This window comes from Camelus bactrianus, chromosome 10 (assembly GCF_048773025.1).
Source record: "Camelus bactrianus isolate YW-2024 breed Bactrian camel chromosome 10, ASM4877302v1, whole genome shotgun sequence".
In the NCBI taxonomy this organism is placed as follows: Eukaryota; Metazoa; Chordata; class Mammalia; order Artiodactyla; family Camelidae; genus Camelus; species Camelus bactrianus.
Window position 1 is genome coordinate 55911801 of NC_133548.1, and position 24593 is coordinate 55936393.

General features: G+C 35.6%; 1 protein-coding gene across 3 annotated transcripts; it reads right to left on the bottom strand.

Moving 5' to 3' along the window:
- Positions 1 to 202: 202 nt before the first annotated feature.
- CCDC90B (coiled-coil domain containing 90B) lies at positions 203 to 24593 on the bottom strand. 3 transcript variants are annotated; one of them, XM_010973436.3, is made up of 9 exons: positions 24096 to 24593; positions 12804 to 12923; positions 11249 to 11352; positions 7470 to 7571; positions 6424 to 6465; positions 6254 to 6325; positions 6104 to 6157; positions 4145 to 4259; positions 203 to 1642 (listed from the first exon to the last, which is right to left on the bottom strand). In XM_010973436.3, the coding sequence occupies exons 1-9, from the start codon at positions 24193 to 24195 to the stop codon at positions 1587 to 1589; spliced, it is 765 nt and encodes a 254-aa protein (XP_010971738.1). In that variant the 5' UTR covers positions 24196 to 24593; the 3' UTR covers positions 203 to 1586. The 3 variants fall into 3 exon arrangements, with proteins under 3 accessions (XP_010971738.1, XP_010971739.1, XP_045364952.1); XM_010973437.3 differs by having other exon boundaries at positions 12884 to 12923; positions 24096 to 24193; XM_045508996.2 differs by lacking the exon at positions 24096 to 24593 and adding an exon at positions 12347 to 12400 and having other exon boundaries at positions 12804 to 12913.

The following is a 24593-nucleotide window of genomic DNA, read 5'->3' on the forward strand; positions in this document are numbered from 1 at the left end:
TATTCCCTCTCAATACTGCAGCATATTTTAAATTGTAGCAGATGAATAACTTACCTGTTTGCTGTCTTGTCTTCTTCAATTAAGACTTCAGTTAAGTTCCATGAGAAGGAAGCCATGCTCAGCTCTGTGCACATGGGGCCAGAATGTTGTCAGGCCCACAGCAGGCATTCTTATTTATTGAATGAACAGATGCACTGTAGAGTTTGTTACAATGCAAACTTTTTGGTCTTTATTTATTAATCCAATAAAAAGTCTACAATGTGCCAAGAATTTTCTTAGGCAAAAGCTTCTGAGATAAAAATGAATCAGAATGCAACAAAATAATGTTATAACATAGAGAGTTTTGTTCTGAAAACAACTCAGTGGTTAGATCTTTGAAGAAAATTTAGTTGGAAGGCCTCTGATTCTCACTTGGACTGTACAGGTTGGTCTTTTGACTGCCCTATACTTCAGATTTCCTATTTACTAAACAAATGATGGGGATCATTTTGAATAACTTGTGGATTATCAAACTTTTAAAGCTGTTGCCAAGGCATTATGAAATCTTTCGAAATGTTTAGCACTTCCTGGCCTTGGCTTCTTGATCTGGATAAAACTGAATGTCTGAGATGAAAACAGTATTGTGTACTTTCCTTGAAACTACATATATACTATTAATAGACATTATTATCTAAAAAAAAAATAGGGCCAGTAAAAACAAAACGAAAACATGAAATTTTCCATGATTTTCTTGAGTAGGGATTATATATCAAGACATGTGCTGAATTTTCAAAAGCTTTGTTTCATGTAATAAATTTACAATGGGTTCCTGAAAAGCAAGGATAAACTGGTTTTTGTGAATCAAAAAATTTAAAAATATGGGGAGGGGATAGCTCAGTGGTAGAGTGCCTGCCTTACATGCATAAGGTCCTAGGTTCAATCCCCAGAACCTCCACTTAAAAAATAAGTAAATAAATATGTCTAATTACGTCCTCTAAAAAAGCTTTTTTAAAATATATGTAATGAGTTTAAGATTAAGCAACTCTATAGATTTCATACTGAGTGTCATACACTTGCAGTAGGGCACACATTATTTTAAAATGTATTGTTTTAGTTCATTACAAAAAAAATCAAACTCCAGCTATAGGATAAGTTGCTCTTAAAATGCAAACAACTTTGTTATAATAGTATTTTATATAAAAAGGTAGTTGTGCAACAGTTTGCAGGAAAACTGAATACAGTAACAAGTATGTAGGCTTGGGAATAGTTTTCAAATTTGCAGCAGATACCAAAGAAATCTTATATGATTGACAGTTGTTTAAGCTAACAAAAGAAAACCCTGGTTCCAGCTATCAAAAGGATAAAGACAAAAGGCCCTTCTATCTCAAATCAATCAGGTTTTGAATGGCATCTTTTCAGCATAATAAAGACGTATATAAAAAAAAAGACAAAATACCTTCCCATTCTAAAACATTTCCTTTCAGTCCGTATGTACTTTACATAATCTTGTGTTGTTTCTGCTGCAACTTTCAACGTCCAAAGTAAATCCATAGTGTTTTTTAAGAAGTCAATAGTAGGAGTAGGAGCACAATATAGTAGTTTCACTGTTACTTCCAGAGTCTATAAAATCCCAGTGCTATTGCCAGGCAAGTAAACACTGAGGCTGTGAAAAGAAGAAACCACGTTACATACAGGCCATGCATTTGTGAGTATCTTGCAGAGACAAACAGAATAATATCTTCAATTTAAATGAAAAGCAAAAAGCACAGGAAATCCAACCGATTTTCTACCTTAGGTTTTTCATTTCTTAGAAAATTAAGCTAAGGATAAAGGATACCCATTAGGGCAGGATTAATACCAGTTCTTATTAAAATCTTGTATTCTAAACCAGAATAAGGATGACAGTAATTTCAAAGTGTAGATTATATGTCAGAATCTATGAACAGTGTTTGTCATCATTAACATTAGCACTTAACAATGACTACTTTAAATAATTATGAACTTTAATTTTAGATATAATTTATTAAGTGAAAAACTATCTTACCTATATTAAAAAATTACATGGTTAAGCTAGCGAGACACATCTGTATTATCCATAAGAATTTTAATTGCCTTTTCAGTACTTAAAAATAATTTCATAATTATTAAAAATTTAAATAAAAAATGAAATTTTAATGAAAACCCTTAAAAAAAACTCAGTGAGGTAAAAGAAAAGGCAGCAAAAAATCAGGCTTTTTAAATAGTTAATACCTTTATTGTTACATCATTCTGGATAGAAAACCTTTCTGTTCTCCTTAAGGAGGTGAATGTTGGTGAGGCTTTTAGGGACTCCCTAGATTCTAGTTTAAACAATCATGACTTTTAGAAGAGACTCTGAGATGGAGAGTAAACTTCTATCCTATTTTTAATGTATAAATCTAATTATACATTATCCCATTTGACCCTGCTACTTACTGAAACTTGGTTAATGACAAGATCATTTCCTTAATTTTAAGAAATGGGATTAGGTCTCTCCAAGACAGAGTGGGAAGCTGGACATTTAAGAAGAAAGAATAACACTAAGAGTTTCTTGTCTTGTTGCCACTGGTCAATTGTATATTCCCCTATTTGATCCTGTTACTAGTTACCATGTTCCAGGCACGTGCTGAAGGATTCCATATATCACCTTATTTAGCCATAATTAAAACCCTATGAGGTTGGTGATAGTATTCCCATCGTGTGGATGAGGCAACAAGCCCAAGGCTGTACTGCCAGCAAGTGGTGGAAGCAGGACTAACACTATGTGTACAAAGCTTCCCCTAACCTGGGTTGCTTTGAGATCTATTTTGAAACTGGGAATGCACACACCAAACAAGGCTGATTTGGAACTTCCCTGAGCATTACTACTGAACAACAGATCTCCACTTCCAGAGACTTTGCTAGAATAGGGGTTTTCAAAACTTGTTTTTTGAAAGCCTTAGAACCCTTTCTTCAAACGGATCTTCAGCAGAAGCCCAATATTTTAAAAAATAGAAACTAAGCCATTCAAACTGAGGAGATGAAGAGGGTGTGGGTCTCCATCTTTACTCCAATTACCACTTTAATGTAATTAGTGGCTGCCAGAAAATCACTGATGATATAAACCAGCAATTTTATTTTGGACAACAAGAATATAAAAAATTTTAAATATGCATATCTTTTGATCCCAGATTCTAATGTGCATAAGCAACTTATTATATAGAAATATTAGTATGAGGGTATAAAGATATTTGTGTGTGTGTAATTTATTCATACAAATATATATGGCTATTCAGTGCAATATTGTTTTTAACAATGAAAAACTGGGAGCAGAATGTCTGTTAATAGAGGTTTGGATAAATACATAATAGTATTTTCATACAATGGAATGCTATGCTTTCTAGTAAAAAGATGTCTATATATGTATTCATGTGGAAAGATAGTCAAGACACCTGGTTAAACTTTAACAAGTGGTAGTATGTACAGTAACATCTAGTTACTATTTAAAAAATCTGCAATGTTTATATCTAGAATGAAAAGCCTAGAAAGACATACACTATGAACAGTAAAATGGGGAGGAGGCTTTCACTTTTACTACACTGCTTTTGAATTATAAACAATTTAGAATGAAAATACATTACTCTTTTATCAAAAGGAAAAAGAAAAGTAGTACTTGAATAGGGCATCCTTCCTAACTTCCTGGGGCTCTGTACATGCGTCAGGTCACATGGTATGTGAGGAACTCAGTGTGTGACAATCTAATTTTAGGGAGCTCTGTCAATTGAATTCAAGGCAGGAAGTAATTTCCCCCCCTTTGCTTGCTATGGTTTTCAATAGCCTGTATCTATTTTAGCAACCTTTGTCTAAAACTTTTCTTTTTTTCCCACTGTGGAATACCCAGTTTATTTTTGCGCCATTTTGTAGTTGTGTTTATGTATATCCTTGACATCCATATGCTTTACATACTATTAGGAGGATGTAGAGTTGCCTGTTAAACTTATATCCTAAACTTACTGCCTGTTAAACTTACATTCTCCAAGCACTGCAGGGGACCAAACAATAAAGGAAACCTGTTACAGTGCCTCCTTTTTTCCTTCTGTGCCCCCATGGCTACCTTGGGATGTAGGAGCTAACAGGTCTGAAGATCACATGACAAACACAGCCTTACCTGCAAGATAACGAATTGTCTCAAGCTTATTAGACTCCATCAGCGTTTTTAAAGAAGCAATTTCAGTGTCAATTTTGTTACCAGTCTCTGAAATAATACTTCTGGTTGTGGTATCCTGTAGTAATTAATAAGACAATTAAATTTTGTCCCTATGTATCATGGACAAAATGTTTACTTTAGAAACCCTCACTTATGGGCTAATTTTGTGTTACAGAAGTTTTAAGTGCAGAAATACGTAAAAGCACAGTGATATTAAAAAATATAACATTACATGAACATTACAGGCTGACAAAAAAGATTCCTTCTCTGTTGATATTGGAGACAGGATTATCACATTCTGGGCACACGCTATTAACAGCCTCACAGTAAGTAAGATACAGGCATACCTGTTTTTATTGCACTTCACAGATAACACACTTTTTTTTTTTTTTAAACAAACTGAAGATTTGTGGCAACCCTGAGTCAAGCGAGTCTACTGGCACCATTTTTCCAACAACATTTGTTCGCTTCATGTCTGTGTCACATTTTGTTAATTCTCATAATACTTGAAACTTTTTCATTTTTATTCTATTTGTTATGGTTATCTATGAACAGTGATCTTTGCTGTTACTACTGCAAAAAGATTACCACTCACTGAAGGCTCAGAACATGGCTAGCATCTTTTTAGTGACTCTTATTTTTTAATTAAGGTATGGATATTGTTTATTTAGACATGCTGCTTCGGCACACTTAACAGACTACAGTATTGTGTAAACATAACTTTTATATGCACTGGGAAACCAAAGCATTTGTGTGATTCACTTTATTGCAACATTTGCTTTATTGATGTGGCCTGGAACGGGACCTGCAATATCTCTGAGGTATGCCTGTATTTGAGACCTAAATATGTAAGAGGATAAACTAAGAAGCAAAAATGTTAGTCACAGAACTCTCACTTTTCATGTATAAAGTCCTTGAGATAGCATAGTTGAAACTTGACATTTTGCAAAAGAAAAAACCAACTAGGTTTACAACATAAGCTGACACCAGTATTAAAGGAAATGGCAAAAATGCTTGTCAGGTAACACTGAATGCTATGTGCACAGGGCCTAAGGGGTAGGAAGAGAAATAAGATGATATTTAGAGCTCAGAAATTAGCTGTGAGAGAATTTGTTGATTTCTGTATTTATCTCCTTTATCTTGGTCAAGAAGTAAGAGAAGAGAATAGGCTGCTTGGAAAGGCAAATGGGACCTTCGCTTCTTTTGAATTATAATCTAGTGATGGCTCTTGTGTTAGAAGGTAGACCAAGTAGCTCTTAACTTCTAAGAAAAGGACTACACTGAGTCAGAAAGCTGGATTTCACTCAGTCATAGAGATTAAGTAATGATTACACTATAGGGTTACTGAGAGGTAAACAGTAGTTATGAGTTTGAGGTTTAGAATCCAAGTTCACATTTCATGCTTATTAGCTCTGTGACCTTAGCCTCCCTCTGCCTCATTTTCCAAATTCTTAAATGGGAATGAGTGCCTACCTCACATGGAGGGTAAGAGGATGAAATAAATTAATAGACAAAAATAAGTAAAATAGTATCTAATATGTAATAAGCACTCTATTTGCTATTATTTAAAAAAATTTTAAGATAATTATTTAATTGAACCTCGGTACTCATTTAAATACTAATTGTGAATCCCTGTCTTTTAAAAAAATAGTTCTTACCCATATAAAAATAACTTAGTTTAAAAAAAAAAAGTCTGCTACCTGGGAAGCGTGACTCTGACTCAGAGGTCATAGCTCAGGCACTACCATCCACTTGGCGGCGGCTTCCCCCCAAGTACAGGTAACTACAGTAGCTCTGAGGAGATCATGGATTCTATAGGGATGGCTTGTTCAAGTCCACACTTACAAAATGTTACACATAAAAGCAGTTATACAAGGCATGAGAGCTGGGCAAAAGAGAAACTTTGACATAGCAGCTTACTTTTCTGGTAAATTCTGTGGTTGCTTCCATAAGTTTCTTTTCTTGATCTGTAAACTAAAGGATATGGTTTATCAGGAGGTTAAAAAAAAAAGACAAAGAGGAATTAAAAAGGAATAAGTGACCAAGAAGGTACATTTAAAAGCACATTACCATATCTGTCACTCTGCTCCTTTCCAGGTTGATATCCAGTTTATTATCTGCTCTAATTCGACTAGTTTCATTCTTTAAAGGAAATAAAAATATTTAAAAAGTGATCTCATAATGAATATTTGTTCTGAAATTAATAAAATACTCTGAAGTGGGAAAAAAGTTTCACTTACTATCAGTTGTTGCTTAACTTGTTCTAATTCAGTTTTCATTTTCTAGGTATAAAGATCATACACAATTGGCATTAAACCAAAAGTCCATATTATGATTTACTAAAAAAGAAATCTGAAACCCTGCATAAGCAAATATTAGACAATCTATGGATTTCTAATACAAAATTTGATTTAAAATAAAGACAAAAAAAGAACTAAAAATTCATCTTATTCAGAAAACAATTCTTAGAACATCAGAAAATGTGTTTATATTTTATTATAGTAGCTCCCTTAGCACTGGGGATATGTTCCATGACATCCAGCGGATGCCTGGAACCTCAAATAGTACTGAACCCTATATGTACCGTGTTTTTTCTTACACTAATGGCTGGGTGGCACATACAGTATGGATACACTGGACAAAGAGATGATTCACATACCAGGGGGATGGAGTGGCACAGTGAAAGATTTCATCATACGACTCAGAACAGCGAGCAATTTAAAATACGTGTATTGTTTATTCCTAGAATTTTCCATTTAATATTTTCAGACTGCAGTTGACCACAGGTAACTAAAACTGTGGGAAGTGAAAATACAGATAAGGGGGCACTACTGTATTTTACTTAAAGAAAGATTGATATTCTAAATTTAAAAATATTTAAGCTAGTGGATAATAACAAAGGTCTGAATTACAGAAACATTTTTCTCTTATGTGACAAAAATGATTATAGTATCAAAAAAAAAAAAGAAAAAAAGGAAAATGCCACATTACTGTCAGCTCTGAGAACATTACACTGAACCACACTAGAAATTTTATAAAATATATGTAGCTCAAAGAGTTCCCTTTTTATGTGACCTATATAAGATACAACTCTTATTCTCTAGTTTCAGGAATCTATGATTTATACATACATTAGGTATGGTTAAACATGTAGTATATTTTCATCTAAAAACTTGCTAATAATTATTTAATAACCACATGAAATCATTTTGGGTCCTATTGTTTACCAAACAGAATATTTGTAAAATAAGTTATTTTATTAATAATAAATTAAAACTTGTATCACCTGGTTCTCTGCTCTCAGATTTGCAAATTCACTTTTCTCTAGGATGACCATGTCTTTCCTGATGGAGTCCAAATGAGCCATTAGCTGTTGTACTGTTATTTCCTAGAAAGCAAAATTAAAATAATATAGTGATCTATGTATTGCCATCCCCTTACATGGAATTGTTCATGAAACTTAAAAAGAATCTGTTATCTTGCTACAAGGTATAATGTTGCTTGGCTAAGTAAAAATAACAAAACTTGAAACCAATATGCCTGAAATATCAAAATGAAAAGGAACAAGAAATGCAAGGGAAAAAAAAATTTCCCAGTGAAGAGAAACAAATGTCTAGGTCTTTTCACTGAAAGAATTCCAATAAAATGCTTACTTAACCTCTAAGAGTTTCTCAACAAATAATGCCTCTTTGTTTATTTACTTATTTTCAAAATATTTACATGGAAAAGTTTTTACTTTTCATTGCTTTGATTTTGAGGGATTTTCTACCATTGGAAATTTCTAGGATAATGGGTAAGACTCAGAAGTCAGGTAATAAAGCAAAATAGGTAGAAATATGGTTTAAATAATTACCCCTTGTCAGCATAACATAATTAGCTTTGTTTAAATTCCTGAGTTATCTTTCCTATATTTGGCACTACAAAGAATTTGTGAAAGAAAAGCTGGCCCGTATTTGATAGATTTTTAAACTTTTCCTTCCCTAGGGAGGCACATTTTTGTAGAAATTGTAGCAAATAAAGAAAATACAACTTTTACCACTAACCTCAAACTCATGTGGCTTGCTGACTCATCTTTTATCCTTTTTTATCAAAAGAAAAGGCAGATGAAGGTGTAACCTTGAAAAGGACCCTCTGTAACAAGTTTTATAAACAACAAAAAAACCCCAAACAAGAACGGGATCCCCAGCAGAACTCCCATTTTTGTCACAATTTGTGGCTAGGGGTGCATTGTTGAGGTTATGGTCCTCCACTGGCCAACATGGGTGAGAAAGGCTATCTCAAAACTGACATGACTTTTAGAAAGCAGAGGCTACAACAGTTCCAAATGCATGACTAGGAAATGGCTCAGTCTTTAAAGGGTCTGGAATGCACACATCTTCTCCAAAAACAACTCTCAGATGGCACAGCCACATAGAGTGGAGGTTAAAAAAATGTGAGTTCTGGAGTCAGGCTGCCTGGGTGAATCCAAACGCTGCCATTTATTGTGAGACTCTGGGCATTTAACTTCTCTGACCTCCTCTTTGGTACAATGGAAATAATAACTACCTATACCTTATACAGTTATTTTGAGCATTAAATGCAATAACGCACATAAAATGCTTACAGTAATACTTGGTGCACAGTTAGCGCTTCAATGAATGTAACGAGATATGGATCTAATGGCTAAAGCAGGACAGTATAGCTCCAGTGGTTTGACGTGGAGGAAGTTTTGCTTTAAATATTATTCCTATCATAAAATTTGAAAGTACTTTTTAGTGTGCAACAGACATCCTTGACTCTAATGCCTTCCCTAACCCTCATCTATATTACTGGGGAAGGGGTTTATTTTCTTTTGGGTAGTTAGGCTTCGTGAGAATTAACATTCATGAGAATTACCCCAGAATCATATGGAAGTGGCCTCTAGGGGTTGTTAGTCCTGTTGCCCCCAAATATTATGGAGTTCTAAGACAGTAACTGTAATGTTATCCTTGTTCAAATCCTTAATAAAAATGTTATTTTATTACCAAGACTATGTAGAGAAGAGTTGAAAATTTAATTACATATTTCTTGTAGACTCTGAACCTGAGGATAAGGAATTGTACTGTAACCCTAATTAGCCTCTTTTTATTTTCCTTTCCTCCTTTAAATACAGTTTGTGGCTCAAAAAGCCTACAAAACAGCATATATGTCCATTTTCAAAAACTTTAAGGGGAAAAATATAATCTAGCATTAAGTAGTCAAATCTATTAAAAGTGCGATCATTGTTAACTATCGTGGAGCCACCAGAGAATACGAATGTAACTCAGATTACAAGCAAATTCAGAATATAACTGAATTCTCAGATTGAGCGGACTTGATTTAGCATGGCCCTTTCTGAAGTGATCAAGTGTGAAGTTCGTTTGCCTTGAGGCTCATGCTCAAGGATGGAACAGGATTTCAGTTTCACACACTAGTCATAAAAAACCCAAAAGTTTAGTAGTAGTCCTACATCCCATCCTACATTTTAAATGTAAGACTAAGTGGTCCTGACTGGTATATATAAAATAGATAAACAAGTTTATACTGTATAGCACAGGGAACTATATTTGATATCTTGTAGTAGCTTATGGTGAAAAAGAATATGAAAACGAATATATGTATATTCAAGTATGACTGAAGCATTGTGCTGTAAACTAGAAATTGACACAACATTGTAAACCGACTATACTTCAGTAAAAAAAAATACACACACACACACACACACACATACACGAAACACACTGGGACCTCAAAAAAAAAGAAAAATTAAATCTGAATTAAAAAAAAAAAAAAAGACTAAATGGTCCTGGCAGCATAATTCTTCAAACAACAGTTTTAATTCACTGACTATATATATATATATATAGGCAAACTTAAAAATCTGATTTAAGAGTAAATGACTTTATTAAAAATGTCATTAGCTCTTTCAGGATAGCTCAGGTGTTTGAGACCATTAAACAACTGGCTTTTTCTTTGGTGGATTTAGTAGTCTGTTATGATCCTGAGTAAATTTAGGTAAAATAATGCACACACAAATTGAAAGTTGTTAAATCTAGGGGTTGAATGCTTTTAATTCTAAACATATAATTAATTAGAGATTACAGTAAAGATCTTCAAAAGCTTTCAATCTTTCATCACCTTTAAAGTAATGAAATTTTATGCAAGAGCTCCTAATTTTATATAAGAAAGAAATCCTAATTCTTTCTGCTATGAAATTTTATCTGAGGAGGAAAGCCTAAATATGAGTATTTATCTGAGGAGGAAAATTAAAATTAAAAAATACTGCCATAGAAAGGAAACAATTGTTAAACACAGTGAATTCATGATTGATAGACTATGATTTATTATTCCACAGTTAAGCTCATCTAGCTTATTCCATCCTTTATATAAAATTATTGCTTTTTGTCCATAGTACCACAATGAGGACTCTTGCAAATTACTCAACATCCCTGATCCTCTCTTCCGTGGCAAAATAGAACAATTCTGCCTACTTTTCAGGTTGTTAAGAGGGATTAAATAAGATAATATATGAGAAGTCCCCAGCACTGTGCCTCTCACTTCTTATGTTCTTAGTAAATGGTATTATCTGACATTTAAGGATTTGAATATCTGGTCGGATTAAAGCATTACAGCCAGGTGATTTATGAAGTCCTTCCCAGCTATTAAGTCCCTTCCAGCTTTCCAAGTTTGTGAAAATCAACCAGAACATACACATTACTGCAGTGAAGTGATTAGCTCTTTGGCTGCGGTGGGCTTTCTATGGGGAAAAAGTTGCTTAACAACCTACCACCATCCCATGATTCCAATAATATAATTATTTTACACAATGAAAGATCTAACAAAATTTAATTCTCTGTGCTACCAGAATTTTGTGAAGACTATTCCAACTCCTCAATCTCTCTGGATACTGACTCTACTAAAGGTTTTCCATTTTTTGTTTTTGGTCCCTTTAGAAAGAACAATGGGAAGACACAGGTGTGTTGGGGAGGTGGGTGGGTAGACAGAGATGCAGTTATGAAAAAGGCTGTCTAATGAAACAGTTAGAAGTGATAAAAATGAAAATACTACCTGTTGAGCTTGAGTGGCCATCTCCTTATAGATAGTATCCAGGCTGACATTTGATAAGGTGGTTAATGCTGATACAATTGTTTCTGCTTGTGCTTTGTCAAATCCTATAGGCAGCAAATAGGTATTTATATTTTTTTAAAAAGTGCAAATCCTTCTCAGAATAAACAGGATAACTTTCATCATTTAAATTGTCATACAGTTGACTCCTTAACAACATAGGTTTGAATTGAGTGGGTCCAGTTAGACGCAGATTTTTGTCAATGGTAAATACTATTGTACCTTACGACCTGTGGTTGGTTGAATCCATGGATGTGGAACTGCAGACACAGAGGGACACTATAAAGTTACACTATAAAGTTACTGTGCAGGGGTTGGTGCCCCTAAACCCCACATTTGTTCAAGGGTCAGCTGCAGTCTTTTTAAAAAAATCAACAGATTGTGCTAAGTTACTCTCTAAAAGCACTATCCACATTTAATTCCACTGATCCATTTCCCCACATCTACATCAACATGGATATTACTAGTCTCTTTTGAGTGTATAATTGACATAAAAATGGTATTGCATTGTTACTTTAATTTATACTTACGGTTTGCATATCCTTGGTCAAGCATCTTTATATATATTTATTGGTTATTTATATTTATTTTTCTATGAGCCACATATTTATGGATGCCTTTGGACGTTTTTCTATAAAATTGCTGAACTTTTCTTATTGATTCATATAAATTCTCTATATATTAAAGCAATAATCTCATATGTATTGCTAACATTTTTAACTTTACGGATCGTATCTTCTGATACACAGATTTAAGTAAATATTTCTATAGTCACAAGTCAATCTTTACTTTCATTGCTTTTGAGTTTTGTCTAGCTTCCTTACTCTAAAATTAGTCTATAATATATCTATATTATAATTTTTATGTAGTTTATCTTTTTTTTTTTTTTTTACATTTAGCTTTTACTCAATCTAGGGTTTATTTTTCAGTAAGGGGATCTAATCTATTGCATTCCAATGATTAGTCATTTATCAGAGCTCATTTATTAGTTCTTCCTTTCTCTAATTTGTAATGCCTTCTTTATTGCTAAGACATACTTACACACACACACGTTTCTGAATGCCATTCTACTCCATTAAATCAACTCTTCTATTTCTGTAATAGGACATAATTTAAATTACTGTTTTGACATCTGGTAATTTTTTGTGCCTGTTCTTTGATTTCCTTTTTGTCTATTCTTAACACTGTGCTTGTACTTCCACATGAACTACACTATCAGCCTAGAAACTATTGTTGTTTTTATTTTTTTATGTAATTGGAATCATTCTGCACATGCAATTTTATATAATGCTTTTTTCACTTAACATATCTTGAGTATTTCTTCTATCAGTAAATACTCTTCTAGCTATACCATTTTATGACTAAAATATTCCATTGTATGGATGGCTCTTGTATTTAGCGACTCTTAGTTGTTCCTAATAGTGATACTGTCTTGACTAGATAATCTATTGTGAGTGCTGTTAATATTCCCCTTTCAAGAGGGACCTGTGTTTCTTACCATGAGCTTCCAAGTCCTGAACCAGTGCATGGGTATCAAAAGTTAATTTCCTTTGTCCTAAAGGAGTTATGTCCACTTGCCTCATATCATATCCTTCCTTGGTTGTGGTGGTGAAGAAGTCTGAAAAGAGAAGACAACTTGTTTTGTAGTAACTAACAGATGCATCGTCATACTTTAGCTTCTATAGCATCTCCCCCCACCTCCCAGCAGTTTATAATACCATTCCAGCTCTTCTACTTAGGAATTCTATAATTTCAAGCTAGATAAATGACTCCTCTGAGCCCGATTTCTTATATTTGAGAAGTCTCTAACATTATTCTATACACAGCAAACATTCAATAAATGTTTACTTTCTTTTAGTATTCTGAAATGTTAAGAGTCAGTCTTAATATACTTCAACAGCATTGAGTATCACTGCCACACCTCTAATTACCGGAGAGCAGAAACCGCCCACCTCTCCTCAGTGCTAGGAAGTCTTCCATAGAGCTATGACAATTTTTCATACATACACCCCCATATAAAGTAGCTTTCTGTACTCCCACTCTCCTATATATCCACAGTCTATTTTCATAGTTCTCAAGTCGTGTCTGAAACTATCTTGTTTACTGTTTGTCTCTCTGAACCAGACTGTAAGCTGTATGAGGCCCGGACTGTGTTTTTCATTATTGTATCTTCAGTATCTAAAACAGTGCTTGGCAAATAGTCGGGTCACAGTATTTTACTGTTGACTCAATCAGTGAATTGGATTTTAAATCCTGGAATATCTAGTGTTATCAACACAAAAGACCCACAAAATTTTTCTCATTTTTGAAATATCCTATTATATAATAATTTCTCAGTTTTTAATCTAGACACAGCATGGTCCTTTTCCATCTACTGCTGATTTTATTAAATTTGAGTGAATTAATGTATAGGACTGGACATTACTCTTTCATCATCAAATTTTATTAAGAACTGTTTTCTTTTGGGGAGAACTTTGTCCATATACAACTTTATTGTATTACCATGTGTTAAGTAAAATAACCGCTAATTAGTATGAATACAAGGTGCTAGATACTTTACATATGGCCAAGGCAAGGTAGTACTACCTTTTTAGATAAGAAAAGCCAGACCCAGGAAAGGGAAAGCCTAAGGTTTTGTCTAAGGTCACAGAGTCTCTGGCAGAATCAGGATTCAGATCCAGGTCCTCCAAATGCAAAGCTCATGCTCTGTCACCCCATGTTCTCTTTTTTTATCCTAAGCCACCTAAGACATCTAGGTACTTAAAACAGCAGCAACCTCAAGTATTCCTTTCTGCTAGTACGGTGTAAGGCAAATGTGATTGCTTCCTCTATGTCTTTCCAGCTAACAAACATATGAGTGCCAGGCACTGTGTTAGGCACAGAAGTTGATGAGCAAAACCAGACAAAGCTATGTCTTCATTGACTTTTTAGACTAGTAGGCAGGAAACAGAGGTTTTTAAAAAAAAATCAAACTTAAACTCTAAATTCAAATGATGAAAGAGTAATATCCAGTCCTATACATTAATTCATTCAAATACTCAGATGAACTCTATCTAGTTAACGAGATACGAAAGGAAGCAGATGTAAAGGTGAAATTATGAACACACACAAACACACACACACTCATTAGCACAGGGGTCAGTCATCTTTGGCTTTGAGTGCCATCTAGTAGAGTTAAGCAACGGGCCTGTGTGTGTCAATACTAGACCTATGGAGGGAGAGAAAAGGAAAAATTAGAGGAAAAGGGGGAGCAGATTTCAAGAATAGTTCCAGTAACAACTACATTAGGAATAATGATTGGTAGCCTTAGTTACCTATCCTTGATTAGAAGTTCCATCTTTTATTTGGAGTTTGAGGGGAAAAAATCAGTAATAACATTTCTATAACATGTTACTACTTTCACACCTCTTACTTATTCTTAAAATTCTCATGATGTGGATGAGGCTCAAAGGAGCTAAGTAAGTTGTCTGAGAGCTTAGTCTCAAGAGTGAGGCAGATTAGTACATAATTCCTCTGAGTTCAGTCAACAAACTTTGAATACTTTCCACAAAGAGAAGCTTCCTACTTGTCAGATGAAAAACAAATGCACAACCTAAAAAGTTGAGAATTATGTTTTTGGAGGATTTTCAGGGGATTTAAGCCCAGATGACAGCCTCTCAGATCACTCTGAGGGACTGTTCTGAAGAGGTAAGGAAGGAGTGAGGCCATATAGGAGTTTTGCAGCAAAAGCCAGGTAGTGAGAACATCAAAAGATCACTGTTAATTAAAGAAAACCAGACATCTCAAGTTAATGAATTTACAGCTTCTCTCTTTCTGGAAAGATGCAAGGGATCTGGACTCACGGAAATCATTCCTTTGGCATGCACCTTAACTATCTAGGGTCAGTATCCTGCTTTTCTCCATCATGGCTGAAGGCTTGACGGCCGCAACATTCTTTGCTTACTGATATGGCAAGTAACGTTTCTCATCCACGGTGTCTCCCCTTGGTCATAAATTCAACCAACATTTGGGAGGCATTGCATGACCAATTTTGTCTTACGGTGCTAGGAAGGCTCATTCCCAGATCAGGAAAAGATTCTGTTGATAGGCCACTCAGTGTATTAATTTTTAGATTAGGCCCTGTTGATAATCTAAAATTAACTGGGTCCCCTAACTAATCTATTATGATCCAGGAAATGTTTTTCCTTATTGCTTCTTCCTGTATCTAGAGTTGCACTGTTACAATTATTCTATGTAGAATTATGTATTAACTGTCTCAAAACTTTTAGCCATCATCAGTTTTGTTGGAGACCAGGTTACACGTTGGGTAATGAAAGAGACAACAGTCTTATAAAACAGGATATAAGTAATACAGCAAGTGACATTAATAAAGTCATAGTACAGCAGTGAGAGACACAAGCATAAAGAAACTGAAAACCAAAAGAACAATTTAAAACAATGATTAGTATAACTAATCGTAATCTGGCTGGAATAAACCATAAAGTCCACAGGGGAGCCAGATGGAGAAGCCAAATTCTGGAAGGATCAGGTAGAGAGAAAAAGATACATGTTTCATCTGTGCTTACAAAGGTATGCTTTCAACTTGTAGATCACAAGAGGAAAGGTTTCTCTGGAATATACAGATTAAAAGTCAGCATATTTCAGAAAAAGTCCTAAGATTATAAATCATTTATCAGTTCATTCAGTCTTATGTAATTAATTCCTGATGATCTGAATGTAGTCATCAGGTTTCCCATTAGAGTTTTGTCATTTCTTCTCCAGTTCAGTGGTATGATCTAAATACTATCAGAAACGTGTATTTGTCAAAAAGTCCTTTTTATGAATCTTCATGAAGATCTTCATTTTATAGAAGCAACACAATAAAATAATGATTGTCTATAAATGACAAGACAAAATGGCATGGTTAAAGATCTGATTACAATGCAACTGACAAGAAACTTGAATATTTCTGTGACATACAACATTTTAAAGTAATAACTAAGAGGGGAAGGTAACAGCTCAGTAACAGAGTGTGTGCTTAGCATGCACGAGGTCCTGGGTTCAATCCCCAATACCTCTGTTAAAAAAAAAAAGATAATAACTAGAATTATAACTGATAATATACCAGGGTGTATCAGATTTTTAGGAATTTCATATAAATTTTGGAATATCTATATTAATAACATTTATCCATACACTACAACCCAAGGTTTATCTCATGTCACTTGACAATGATTATTTAACATACCAAATAAGTCTAATTAGTTTAAATATTCCTCTCTGAGATGTCACAGGGTTACTCTGAAGCATCCCAGAGTTAGCTGGAGGTCAGAAGAACTTTAGTTATTTGGGAAGTTTGTCAAAAATATTAAAAAGGTTTCAAAACACTTACTCAAATAGGATCATAGGTCATTGTGAAACAATACTTACTCACTTAACCAAAGTGACAGAAGTTGAAAAATACAGATCACTTAAAGGCAAAGAAACTTACACAATCTGTTACCAAATACAGTACTCCAACAGAGAAAAACCAAATCTAGTCCCGCACCAGCCTACTTTTAATAACAAAACCCATTTACCTAATTAAATTTAATCTAAACCCAGCCTGACCATGTACAAAACTCCTTTTCCAGGGCTCCCTTTCTACAAACCTTTCAAAACTTTTTGTAGCCATATTAGTTTGTCCCTTATTTTTCCATCCAAAAATAACCAGCTCTAGGGCAAAATCATTCTCTCCCCTTAGCAAAATCTATTTCCATTTCCCATACCTTCTTTTGCAGAAAACACTCATTGTACTTTCCCTGCATATTGAAATGTTTCCCTTATTATCTTTAGTGCTTTTAATTTCATATTACAATTTTAACCCTTAAAAACCTTTATCTCTAGCAAAAACCTACATGCAGCAAATGATTGCACTCCGTCATACCAGCATTTCCTGACTGGAATATCCCATAACCTCTAGAAACCTATAATTTAATTTCTTTCCTCATTGTGATAGCCAAACACATTAGTTTTCCTCTTGTAAGGAGACAAAAGTAGGTAAATTTGGATCCATTTAGTATTTAATGATCCAGTATTTTATCTTACGTAAAATGACCTGGATATCCAAAGAATTCCCATCATTTAACTTAGCAAAACTCAAGTTACCAAAAATCTGAAGAAACTATTTTAGACAGACATTCTCAAAACATAATTATGACTAAAGAGTTCAAATGAAAACTACCTCCCCTCCCCTTGGTGTCAGGTTTTACCTGATTGAGCAAATTAGGCTCAGTCTCATGTCATTGTGGGCTGTTTTTACATTTCTGATTTGTAGAGATTTGCAAGATAACGACAGTTGCTTTTAACTCGCCAAAGAACTGGTCTGTCACATAAATAATATTTAAAGACTGATTTGCCCAACTATTTTCTTTCATTTCCTTTCTTATATCAGTGAGAAGATTTCCAACCAAACTGAAGCTCAAGAGCTCTATATTCTGGAATGTTTGGGCTTTAATTTATCATGTCTTCAAAAGCTTGCATAAAGCATTCAACAAAGGCTCTCTGAGTGCACAGGTTAGACTCAAAGTCTCTACCATTTTGATCAGTTTCTGAATATTAGTTCCCAGTATTACTTTATACTGTATGGGCTCAGGTAACCCTATTGGTTTCCTTTACTGTATTTCATTAATGTATCCTGAGGGGCAGATTCATATGCCCTGTCTTATAATACGAAGCAGGAGAAGCCTTTCCCAGTGAAACATGTCTATCCCACAATATAATTCAGCAAAACAGATGTAACCATCTTATATAAAGACTATTTAAATATACCAACTTTTACAGACCTTCATCTCAATTCTATCAACTACTACACCATCAACTTTGGTTTCCATTAGGATGCAATCAACAAGTGTTAGTCTTACAAGAAGTCCTAGAAGCCTTTTTTTTTTTATCCTAACAATTTTATCTATTTTTTATAAAAAGCTCTGGGGTCCCCAGTATGGGGTTAGCCAAGGGAATCAGGCCCTTTTGTCACTCTTTTAACTTGATTAATTGTTCAAACTGTTGCTCCAAGTAATTGCTGGTCAGGTATCTCAGTGTAATTTTCTTCCAGCTTTTGAAGTGTGTGTATTAAACTGGGGTAAATAGAGCAGACTTGTTTGGGGCCCTTTAATGTTGGGGCCAGTAGGGGGTTCCTTTGGCCCATCCAACCTTAGGTAGCACAGTATCAAACCTTTGATTTAGTCCTATTAATGTCAATTTTATTTACCCCATTTTAAAATAACCATCTAAAGATTTCTTTATTCATTTGGAACAAGTATCTTCAAAATTTCCACCTTGGGCTTGGATCAAGATGGCAGAATGGAAGGACACAGAGCTCACCTTCTCCCACAAATACATCAAAAATATATCTACATGTGGAACAATTCTCATAGAATACCTACTGAACTCTGGCAGATCTCATACAATGAAAACGATGAGAAAAGTTACCACCTTTCTCAAGTAGGTGGTAATCATGTAGCATAGGAAAAGAAAAAATTGGGACAGGACCTGTACCCCTGGGAGGGAGCTGTGAAAGAGGAAAAGTTCTCTCACCCTAGGAAGCCCCTTCACCAGCAGGGAGATCAGCTGAGACAGAAAGGGAGCCCCACAGGTTTGGAGAACACAGCAGCCAGTTTGCAGCAGGAAGAAGAGAGAGAGACTGGCACAGAGGATCTGTGCCACCTCATGGTACTCCCCAGCCCAAGCGGTGGTGGGAGCCAGAATACACATTCTTTTCAAGCACACATGGAACAACCACATATTGTTAGGATAAACCACATATTATGACACAAAACAAGCCTCAACAAATTTAAGAGGATAGAAATGATTTCAAGCATCTTTCTGACCACAACAGCATGAAACTAGAAATCAACCACAGAAAGGGAAACAAGAAAAAAACAATTATGTGCAGACTAAACAATATACTACTAAAAAACCAATGGGCCAACAATGAAATCAAAAGGAAATTAAAAAGTATCTTGAGATAAATGACAACAGAAACACAAACACACAAAATCTATGGGATGCATCAAAAGAAGTCCTAAGAGGGAAGTTTACAGCTATATAGGCCTTCCTCAAAAAAACCAAAAAAAAAAAAAAAATCCCAAACAACTTAACCTACCACCTAAAAGAAGTAGAAAAAGAAGAACAAACAAAACCTAAAGTCAGCAGAAGGAAGGATATAATAAAGATCAGAGAGGAAAAAAATAAAAGAGATTTTTTTTAAAAATCAATGAAACCAAGAGCTGGTTTTTAGAAAGAGTAAACAAAAATCGACAAACCTCTGGCCAGGCTTACCAAGAAGAAAAGGAGAGGATGTAAATAAAGAAAATAAGAAATGAAAAATGAGAAATAACAACTGACACCACAGAAATACAAAAAACAAAACAAAAACAAATGAGAATATTATGAACAATTACATGCCAATAAATTGGACAACCTACAAAAACAGACAAGTTTCTAGAAACATACAGTCCACCAAACCTGAATCAAGAAGAAACAGATAATCTGAACAGACCAATCACTAGAAGTGAAATAGTGTGTAATTAAAAAAACAAATAAACAAAAAACTCCCTGTAAACAAAAGTCTAGGGCCAGATGGTGTCATTGCAGAATTCTACCAAACATACAAAGAAGAACTTATACCGATCCTTCTCAAACTCTTCCAAAAGACTGAAGAGGAGGGAACACTCTCAAAGTTGCTCTATGAAGCCACTGTCACCCTGACACCAAAACCAGACAAAGACACTACCAAAAAAGAAAATTACAGGCCAGTATCACTGATGAACATATATGCAAAAATTCTCAACAAAACATTAGCAACCTGAATCCAACAACCCATAAAAAAGATTATACACTACAATCAAGTTAGATTCATCCCAGGGTCACAAGGGTGACTCAACATATGCAAATCAATGTGATCACCACATCAACAAAACAAAAGACAAAAACCACATGATCATCTCAATAGATGCAGAAAAAGCATTTGATAAAATTCAACATTCATTCATGATAAAAAAAAAAAAAAAACTCTTACCAAAGTGCATATAGAGGGAACATATCTCAACATAATAAAAGCTATTTATGACAAACCCGTAGCCAACATAATACTGAACAGTGAAAAGGTGAAAGTCTTCCTGCTAAAATCTGGAACAAGACAAGGATGCCCACTCTCACCACTTCTATTCAACACAGTACTGGAAGTCCTATCCATATCTAATTAGACAAGAAAAAGGAATAAAAGGGATCCAAAATGCAAGGAAAGAGGTAAAACTGTCAACATATGCAGATGACATGATATAATATATAGAAAACCCTAAAAACTCCACACAAAACTACTAGAACTGAGACACAAATTCAGCAAGGTACCAGGATACAAGATTAACATACAGAAATCTGTTGCATTTCTTTACACTAGCAATGAAATATCAAAAAAGGAAAGTTAAAAATCCACTTTAAAATTGCATCAAAAAAATAAAATACTTCATAATAAACCTGACAAGATGAAAGACTTATATGCTGAGAATTACTGACAAAGGAAGAAATGAAAAGATTTCTCATGCTCTTAGATTGGAAAAATTAATACTTTTAAATGACCATACTATCCAAAGCAATCTATAGATTCAATGCAATCCCTATCAAATTACCCATGACGTTTCTCATAGAACTAGAACAAATAATCCTAAAATTTATATGGAACCATAAAAGACCCAGAATTGCCAAAGCAATCCTGAGGCAAAAGAACAAAGCTGGAGGAATAACCCTTCCAGACTTCAGATAATACTACAAAACTACAGTAATCAAAACAGCATAGTATTGGCACACACACACAAAAAAAAAAGACATATAGATCAATGGAACAGAATAGAGAGCCGAAAAATAAATCCACACTTACAGTTAATTAATCTTCAACTAAGGAGGCAAGAATATACAATGGAGAAAAGACAGTCTTTTCAGCAAGTGGTGTTGGGAAAGCTGGTCAGCTGCATGTAAAGCAATGAAGTTATAACATTCCCTCATGCCATACACAAAAATAAACTCAAATGGCTTAAAGACTCAAACATAAGACAGGATACCATACATCTTCTAGAAGAGAACATAGGCAAAACATTCTCTGTCATTAATCATAGCAATGTTTCCTTAGGTCAGTCTCCCAAGATAACAGAAATAAAAACAAAACAAAACAAACAAACAAACAAACAAATGGGATCTAATCAAACTTATAAGCTTTTGTACAGCAAAGGAAACCATAAACAAAACAAAAAGACAACCTACAGAATGGGAGAAAATATTTGTGAACAATGTGACTGACAAGGGCTTACTTTCCAAAATAACACTAACAGCTCATACAACTCAGTAACAAAAAAACCAAACAAACCAATTAAAAAATGGGCAGAAGATATAAAGAGACATTTCTCTGAAGATGACATACAGATGGGCAATAGGCACATGAAAAGATGCTCAACATTGCTGATTACTAGAGAAATGCAGACAAAACTACAATGAGGTATTACTTCACACCAGTCAGAATGGCCATCTATTAAAAAGTACACAAATGATAAATTCTGGAGGGGTATAAAGAAAAGAGAGCCCTCCTACACAGTTGATGGGAATATAAGCTGGTACAGCCACTATGGACAAACAGTATGGAGGTTCCTTAAGAAACTAAAAACAGAGTTACCACATGATCCAGCAATCCCACTCCTGGGCATATGTCTGGAGAAAACTCTAATTCAAAAAGATAAATGTACCCCAGTGTTCACAGCAGCACTATTTACAACAGTCAAGATATGGAAACAACCTAAATGTCCATCCACAGATGACTGGATAAAGATGTGGTGTATATATACAGAATGGAATACTACTCAGCCATAAAAAAGAATGAAAGAATGCCATCTGCAACAACATGGATGGAACCTGAGATTATCACACTAAGTGAAGTAAGTCAGACAGAGAAAGATAAATATCACATCACTTACATGTAAAATCTAAAAAAAAGGATACAAATAAACTTATTTACAAAATAGAGTCATAGACACAGAAAACAAACTTATGGTTACCAAAGGGGAGAGTGGGGGAAGAATAAATTAGGAGTTAGGGGTTAGCAGATATAAACTATTACATACAAATTAGATAAACAACAGGTTTTACTGTACAGCAGAGGGGACTATCTTCAATATTTTGTAATGAACTATAATGGAAAACAATCTGGAAAAGAATATAGACATATAAAACTGAATCACTTTGCTGTTTACCAGAAACTAACACACTGTAAATCAACTATACTTCAATATATTAAATAATAAACTAACACAGAGCTCTCTGGGCTCCACCTCTGGATACTGACCCAGTAGTTCTAGGGGAAGGCCTAAAATCTGTTTTTAAAAGCACCCTCCAGTGTTTTTGATATTCTGCTAAATTTGGGAAGTAGTAATGAACCCAGCACTACTGGTCACAAAACTTAAGACAAATAACATCACCTTTCTGTCCCTTCTCTTTAAGAAGGGAATTGGACTAGACAATAATTAAGCTCATTCCCTGGGTCAGAGCTCAAGGTTTTCAAATTCCTTTATTACTAACAATATTAGGCAAACAAACTACTTGTATACAGTAAACATTCAATAAGTATTTAGTGATGAGGGACCCAATTACATTAGGTGCAAGGGGCCACTTAAGGTTTCTCTAAGAACACTCAGATTCAGGCAGGTTAAATCAACAAACATGCTGAGACATTACTGTTTAATTATGTTGATGCATTTTCCATGTATGGCATGTACTGCAAAGTTCATTCTCTTAAAATGTTTAATATTCCGTTTTCATTTGCATATGTAAAAAAGCATAGCTCTACAAGTTTACAAACGATTGAGGTTGGGCGATTTCCTAGGGTTCAAAAAATGCTACGTCCTTTTTGTAAAGACCATCATAATGTGTTTGTATACTAAATACCTAAATATGTAACCAAGTACCTTGTGAAGGACCCTGTGTGCTTAACATAGGTCTTATAGATGGGGGATGGACAGCTATAGTCTTGCCATGTGAGTAAAATGAAACAATATGGTAACAGCTTAACAAAGTAGTGGTACTAGGCGGCTCAGTTCACCAGGCACCTTAGATTTACGGTGAACCGAGAATGCTAAGGTTAGTATGAAGTGCCTCCTCCGCGAACAACCTTAAAGAGTTTAAAAACTGGGGAAAACAAAGATTCTGGAAGCATCTCTCAATAAAGCCAGATAACTAGGACACATTGCTGTCAGGTGCGCTGGCCAGGCAACACCTGTAGGTCCCCGCATTGCCGTTTTCTTTTGTTGTTGTTCGAATAGCTGACTGCCAAGTGACCTGACCTGAAATGTACGCTGTAGTTTTACTAAAAACCTGGGGTCGAGGACAGCACCTGCGTAATACAGTCTAAGTTTGAACAGGGCGCAAAAGAAATCAGGACTTCCCCAACACAGCTTACTCTGTGGTTTCCTGACACACCTACGAAAGGGCAGGGATTATCAGCCTGATTTAATTAAAAAAAACAAGGGCTCAGAAAAAAGGCTGACGGCAGCTCTAGTAATGGAGCCATGCGGGAAGCTCAGCCAGAATAGAATGGCAGTCCTCTGCTCGGTCCTCGCCCCTCCCGCCTCAACCCCACCGGGTGAGCCCCAGCAGCCGGGTCGCCAGCGCCAGGAGTGGGTTGGGAGGAGGGCGTGGCACCATTGCCTCCCGCTCGCCCGAGCAGGCAAGAACCACGGGCACCGTCTCCCTACAAAGCACGCAGGCGTCGGTATACGGTGCCTTTTCTCACCTCTCGGCAGGGCCAGCGAGAAACGCCCGCGGGGAGTTGAAGCCCGGCGGCCCCCGCTGCCTTCAGACCGCAGGAGCAGCCAAACCCGGCGACTCCACATGCCCTCGGTTTTCCGGCCGGCGGGAAGGGGCGAAAGACTAGATGAATGAGCTCAGGCTTTCAGGCAAGGTAGTTCTAGCACCGCGAGGATGCTGGGAAATGTAGTTTTCGGCCTGGCACAGGCACACTTCCCGGTGCGGGCTCGCACCGCGATCCAGCAAAGCCGGGCCTCCTCACACACGGACCCACAATTCCCTAGCATGGTTCAGAGCGGCTCCTCTTCTCCCACCACCCCTCCCCAACTCTATACGCCGTTACCGCCCTAGGAAAGCGACATCTTGTTTGAGAAACTTCCGGGGCCTAGCAACGAGGTGTACAGCTCAACAGCCAGTTCCCGACGGAGAGCCAACGGCCATTAAGAGCTTAAATCGGTAGGAGAGAGTCACGTCTAGCCGCACG

Coding starts and splice junctions, on each gene's coding strand:
- CCDC90B (XM_010973436.3), bottom strand. CDS start 24,195: ATGTGGAGTCGCCGGGTTTGGCTGCTCCTGCGGTCTGAAGGCAGCGGG. Junction 6,326..6,423: donor AAGTTAAGCAACAACTGATA/GTAAGTGAAACT, acceptor TTTCCTTTAAAG/AATGAAACTAGTCGAATTAG. Junction 6,158..6,253: donor GGAGCAGAGTGACAGATATG/GTAATGTGCTTT, acceptor CATATCCTTTAG/TTTACAGATCAAGAAAAGAA.